The 6,702-nt window shown below is 34.0% G+C and overlaps 1 protein-coding gene across 1 annotated transcript; it reads left to right on the top strand.

Moving 5' to 3' along the window:
- The first annotated feature begins 336 nt into the window (after positions 1–336).
- LOC149203729 (ethylene-responsive transcription factor ERF091-like) lies at positions 337–1,380 on the top strand. The gene has a single exon (XM_089401957.1). The coding sequence runs from the start codon at positions 337–339 to the stop codon at positions 1,378–1,380; it is 1,044 nt and encodes a 347-aa protein (XP_089258083.1).
- The last annotated feature ends 5,322 nt before the right edge of the window (positions 1,381–6,702 follow it).

Here is a 6,702-nt window from a genome sequence, read left to right as displayed (position 1 = left end):
GCGTAAAGTAAAAGCAACTCCCTGCTTTCACGGGTGCGCCAACTCCGACTCTTTAGCCACTCCTCGCCATCTCTAACACAACCATTGAAATTAAGCCTTCAACTGCAATCACTCCATCTATTTCCAATCCACCAAACAACGGTGAATCTCCCTAGACTTTTAATGCCTGTTAGTTTTCTCAATCATGTGAGTGAGATTTCAAGTGTTGAAGCTTCTGATCGCCCCCAAAATTAATTACAAACGGAAGGTCACGAAATCTTTTATTTTGTTTCTGGATTAGCAAGTCTTGGTGTCCAAGTTTCAGCTGCATACTGAAATTAACAGTAGTTATAACTTATGGCTGTAGAAACAGCTTTTCCTCATGGAACAGAAGGGTCTTATCGTCATCATAATAGTGTGGTGGTATCGTCGGAAAGGCTTTTAGAAGATGTATGGACTCATTTCATTGCCACAGGGACTCATCATCCAATACATGATAATCTACAACCAGTTGCTCGTGGTAATCATGGAAATAAAGGAGGCTGCTGCAATCCTGAAGTTTCCGTGCTGCCACTGAAAGAGAATGACTCGGAGGACATGATACTCTTCCAACTTCTGAACGACGCCGCTAAGCATAGATGGTCTGCATATCATGAACCGCAGGAGACGCAGATCCCTGGAGAAACTGGATCTACTGCCTGCGCGCCTGCGATCTGCAATACTGAAATGAAAGGGGCATCAGGTGAATGTGCAGAGAAGCCGAAGCGGTACAGAGGTGTCCGCACACGTCCACGGGGTAAATTCGCAGCAGAAATAAGAGATTCAGCAAGGCTGGGAGCTCGAGTGTGGCTCGGGACTTATAAAACGGCGGAGGAGGCCGCTATGGCTTATGATAAAGCTGCTTTTCTCATTCGCGGAACTCGGGCTTCTTTAAACTTTCCCGTGGAGGTCGTGACGAAAGCTTTGGCAGAAAGCAATTACGAATGTTCCTCTAAACTTATATCCTCTCGGCACAAGAACATCAGAGTCTCTCATGGTCAGGTGCCGGACGCTGACTCTCTTGTAGCGGATTTTAAGAAATATATTGCAGAAGACGATGATGGAATGATCGTCATGCGGCGGAAAGGAATGAGAAGTGGTGAGGGCATACAGGAGGTGGGCTCATCATTGGAAATCTCTGCAAGTGATCAAGAAGAATTAGGTGGTGCTGCCTATGAGTCGCTTCACGATGTGGTTATGAATAGTGACATTAATAATACGTGCTTAGCCTTGGAGTCGGCTGTTGTCGAGTTGCAGGACCTCGGGAATGATTACTTGGAAGAGTTGCTTCTTTCCACAGAGCACTCTAATGATTTCCTTAGCTTTTCTTTGTCTCCATCATTTGATGGCTTACAAACATAGATAATTAAAACTCTGGGTCTTGGCCTGTTCCGACCTGTATTTTTGCATCGTATTTCATGTGCATCCATCAATATATAACCATGATGTTCATACCGGCAATTTTTCTACCATTCTCTTTCCCTTCAGATAAGCGAAGCCACTGTCGTGTACAACGGTTGGCGAGAAGAATGTATGGGTTTTATTGACCTCCGCACTTTCAGTAGTTTCTCCAATCAGGTACTTTACTTGATCCAGAAATGAGAAGTTCTGTTGTTCCATTGCTATTACATTCATTTCATAAGGTTACATGAAGTTACCTTACAGGGTAAGGAAACGGCTGAATTTGATCAACCGAGCAGGAGTTTAAAAGTGCGGTTTTTAGTAGGTTTCAAATGAATATTGTCTAAGAAGTTTTAATGGGAAAATTTCATATTAACTCGTTTTATAGGTTTATGATTATTTTTTCCAAACCTAATTTCATGAAAAACTTTTATGCAACTGAGTTTAACTTTAAATTTCCAGTTCCGTTTCTTTTTTCCAATGTTTCGTTGCTTTTATGCAACTGAGTTTAACGTTAAATTTCCAGTTCCATTTGTTTTTTCCAATGTTTCGATGTTTGTATTCTATGCTCATTTTCATGATATGTTTTCATGGAAAAAAATTATCCAATTTTACATCAACTTTTCCTTCCCTTTAATTTTTTTTACCCCATTTTAACATCTGATATAGGGCATTATCATATTTTTTTAATTGGTTTTTTAATCCAAACAAGTACTACATGGTAATTTAGTTTTTTTCGTTAAGTTGGAAATTAGGTTTTTAGAAAGCTAGTATATATAGGTATTTAAATTTGAGTTATAATTGAGAAGAATTTGATATAATTAAGGGAAATGGTCATCACAAGAAGACAGGAATCTGAAATGACTATGTATTAATGGAGTGAAATTTTTTCATAAATTGTATTACTCAATTGTAAATTAATATTGCTTAACGAGAAAATAGATTGTTATAGTTCTATCTAGGTAAACAATAATAAATAGATATCAGAAGTAGATAAATTAATTGTATATTGAGATATGCATAAATTTTGGTGGGCAGTAACCACTAGTAACTCTACACAATTACATTTTTACTACTACTTATTAAAGTGTCAAGAACACATCAATAGTAATGGGAAATAGCTCCTCCTAACTCTTGCAAAGCTTAACAATAAAAATATATTGTATTGTGTAAACACTGAAAACACTTTCAAGTTATTGCCCAATCAAATATTTTTTAATAATATTGAAGAAAATATATTTATTTTTCAAAGTCAAATATTATGTTGCTAAACTAATTGTTATCAACAAACATATTGATTAGTATAATATTACTTTTACAAAAGTTATAAACTTTCTTCGATAAATAAATAATATTGAAATAATGAATTTTAATATTTTAAACTATGCATTCAATTTTTTTGCTTATAGTTACTATTCAATGAACGTCACAGATATTGTCCAAATTTTGTTAGCATTGAATCCCCTAAGTTATAGACACTGCTCTACAAAAGTAGGTTTATTAGAAATGCCATTAATAAATGTGAGAAAAGAATCTCCATCCAATAGTTATTTATATATAATTTTTAGTCTATGTATTCTTTTGTTCTCTTTTTTCCTCCACTTTTTTTTCTTATTTCTTTCTGTATCCACATGGGATTTTGAAGATGCATAGGTTATAAGTATAACAATATACCATATTTCAAATGTAGAATTATCATATTAGCCATAACCTATGATCATCATATGGAGTCTTTTGATTTCAAGTTCTAGTAATCATTGCGTGATAAGAATCCTGGATTCTAGTTTGAGTTAAAACAAAACTCAAAGAATGATTCCACAACATTTAAACATCTATCGACTAGTTTAGATCCATCTAACACCAGATCTATCATGTGTCGAGAGGGATCAAATCCGTCCCTCTCGGTACATGATAGATTCGGTGTTAGATGGATCTAAGGTTATTCCACTGGAGCGAAACAATGTCACATTTCTAGATCGTAATTATTATATATATGTTTGAGATTAACTTCAAAATGCACATTATGTTTTCTTTCTTAGCATTACCATATCATTCTCTTCTTTAATTTGGTTTGTTTTGCTTGCCTAAAATGGTTTTTACATTTGTTTTTGGATGTTTTGAGTTGTTTGTGTGTTTGCACGTTTGGATTTGGATGGTAGTGTTTGTGAATGTTACAAATGTGTTATGTTTTTATGTGTGTATGTAATTGTCTATTAATAACTAGCTGGTAATGAACAAGAGAGACAATGTTTTCAATAGTTTGAAAGAGGTTTGATACTACACATGTACTTCATTTAATTTTAGGTATCACAACTTCTGACAAATAATTAATTCGTAATAATGTCCCTCTAGGTATTACTAAATATATCTTGATCATTAGCTTTAATAATTTATTGCATCAACATTACTCTTGAAATAATTTGTTTCTTTGCTAACGCTTGAAATAATTTATTTCCTTTGATATTTTTTATATATAGTCTATTTTTCAAAGTCAAGAAATAATGTATTTTTGAATTTTTTCAATGAGTGATCATATTTAAAAAATCTTTACATCCAAACAATTATCACATCTCTTTCAAGAATACTTTGATTTGTTTTGAATGTTTATAAATATATTTTTCCTCTTATAAATATTTTGAATACATTGTTGTACGCAATTATCTATTAGTAATTAGTTGGGGATGAAGAAGGGAGACAATATTGTCAACGACTAATTTTCACTTTGCAGGAGGATTATTCTGCACATCTATTTCATTTTAATTCTATGTATCACAACATTTGACAACTAATAAATTCTTAATAGTGTCCCTGTAAGTATTACTAAAGATATCTTGAAAAATATTTTTTTTAATAATCTATAGCCTGAAGATTAACATCTAATGCATCTAATGCAAGCAATCAAATAGGATTAGAAAACAATATCTACATCGAAATCAATTCATTTAATGCAAAAAATCAAATGAGATTAGAAATCGACATCTACACTGAAATCAATGCATCTAGTGCAGGGAATAAAAAAGGATTAGAAATCCACATCTACAGTGAAATCAATGCATCTAGTGCAAGAAATCAAATAGGATTAGAAATCAGCTTCTACATTGAAATCAATACATCTAGTGAAAGAAATCAAATAAAATTAGAAATCAACATCTACACTGAAATCAATGCATCTAATGAAAGCAATCAAATAGGATTAGAAATCACCATCTACACTGAAATAAATGCATCTAATGGAGGAAATATTTGTCCCTCTCTTCCCCCTCCATCTAATATTTAAAAAATAAATAAATAATTTACAGCCTTAAGATTAACAACATATAATACATCTAATGCAAGAAATCAAATAGGATTAGAAAAGAACATCTACATTGAAATTAGTGCATCTAATACAAGAAGTCAAATAAGCCTAGAAATCGACATCTACACTGAAATCCATGCATCTAGTGCAAGCAATCAAACATAATTAGAAATCAACATCTATGATAAAATCAATGCAACTAATCCAAGCAATCAAATAGGATTAGAAAACAATGTCTACACTGAAATCAATGCATCTAAAGAAAGAAATCAAATAGGATTATAAATCAAAATATACACTGAACTTCAATGCATGTAGTGCAAGCAATCAAATAGGATTAAAGAGCATCATCTGCACTGAAATCAATGCATCTAGTGCAAGCAATCATATAGGATTATAAATTATCATCTATAATGAAATCATGCATCTAGTGTAATAAATTTTCTTCCCTCTCTCCCGCATCCATATATATCTATATCTCCCTCCATCTCTCCTTATTTATATCTCTATCTCACCCCCCCCACCCCACCCCCCAACCCCCCACCTAAACACACACACTCTCTCTCTCTCCATATCTATCTCACTCTCCCTCCCTCCCTCCCTCTCTCTATCTTTCTCTTCTTCCCTTTCTTCACCTCATATCAATATATTTATCTACCTCTACCTTTATATTGTCTCTCTATATCACCCACAAAGCATACACACATGCTCTCCATATCTATCTATCTCTCCACCCTCTTCATCTACCTCTCCCACTCTTTTCCCCTACTCTCCCTCTCTGCCCCCACCTCTCTTCCCTCATGCTCTCCTCTCTCCCTCTCTCTCTATCTCCCTTATCAATCCCTCTTCCTCTCTCTCCACCTTTCTATATCTATTTCTTTCTTCTTACCTCCCTCTCTCCCCCCTCCTTCTCTCCTTCTCTCTCTCACATCCTCTCTCTCTTCCTTCATCTCTCTCCCTTTCTCTCCCACCTCCGTGTCTCTCCCTATCTCTTCCTCCTCTAACTCAGTCATGATCTCCCTCCATCTCTCCTTCTCTCAACCCTTCCTTCCATCTCCCCTTCTTTCTCTTTCTATCTTACCCCAAAACATGCACACTCTCTCTCCATCTCTCTATTGTCACTCCCTCTCTCTCTCTCCCCACTTTTATCTCCCTATGTATTTCTTCTTCACTCCCTCTCCCCCCCTCCAACTCCATATCTTTGTCCCTCCCTCCTAATTCATCTCTCTGGTCCTTCCCCTCTCTCCCTCTCTCTCTCTCTCTCTCTCTCTTTGTTCCCTCCAACCTTGTCACTCTCTCCTCCTCTATCCCCCTCCATCTTTGTGTCCCCCTTGCTCTCTTACCCTTCCCTCCCTCTCTCACTCCTTTTTTTCTCCCTTTCTCTTCATTACTCCTCTCCCCTCTCCTTCATTCTATCTCCATCTCTCCCTTGTCACTCTCTCTATTTCTCCACCTCTATCACTCTATGTTTTTGTTCTTCCCTCCATATATATCTAGAGTTAATTATATATCATGATATATTAATATATATTATAATATAAAAAAAAAAATATTATATTAAATTTAATATTGTATTAATCCAAAGTTATTAAATTTAATAATATAAAAATTATAACATATTAATATTAATATAATATTAAATATTAAATATTAATTTTAAACTTTTAATAACAATATTAGATTTAATGATGTTTTTTTACATAACATAATAATAAAATTTATAATAAAACTGTATCAAATTAATATATATGGTTTTTCCTTTTAAACGCTCATTCTACAAATATTTAATTAAAAGAAGTATTAAAGGATTTTGGAGCAAGATTTTTGATTCTTTGTGTTGAATTAACATTTTTTCTTTTGATTTAAAAAATAGCATTGACTTGATAAAGAGTAAAGATGTTTAATTTAGAACTTTAATGTGGTAAAATTTTTCGTTAAAGGTAAATTTATGATCCATTCAAATTCACATATATGATAAAAGAGAT

Source organism: Pinus tabuliformis, chromosome 2_1 (assembly GCF_031772625.1).
Source record: "Pinus tabuliformis cultivar Carrire ecotype Pingquan chromosome 2_1, CPIR1, whole genome shotgun sequence".
NCBI lineage: Eukaryota > Viridiplantae > Streptophyta > Pinopsida > Pinales > Pinaceae > Pinus > Pinus tabuliformis.
The sequence above is the reverse complement of the archived record's forward strand: the minus strand, read 5'-3'. Positions and strand labels throughout refer to the sequence as shown.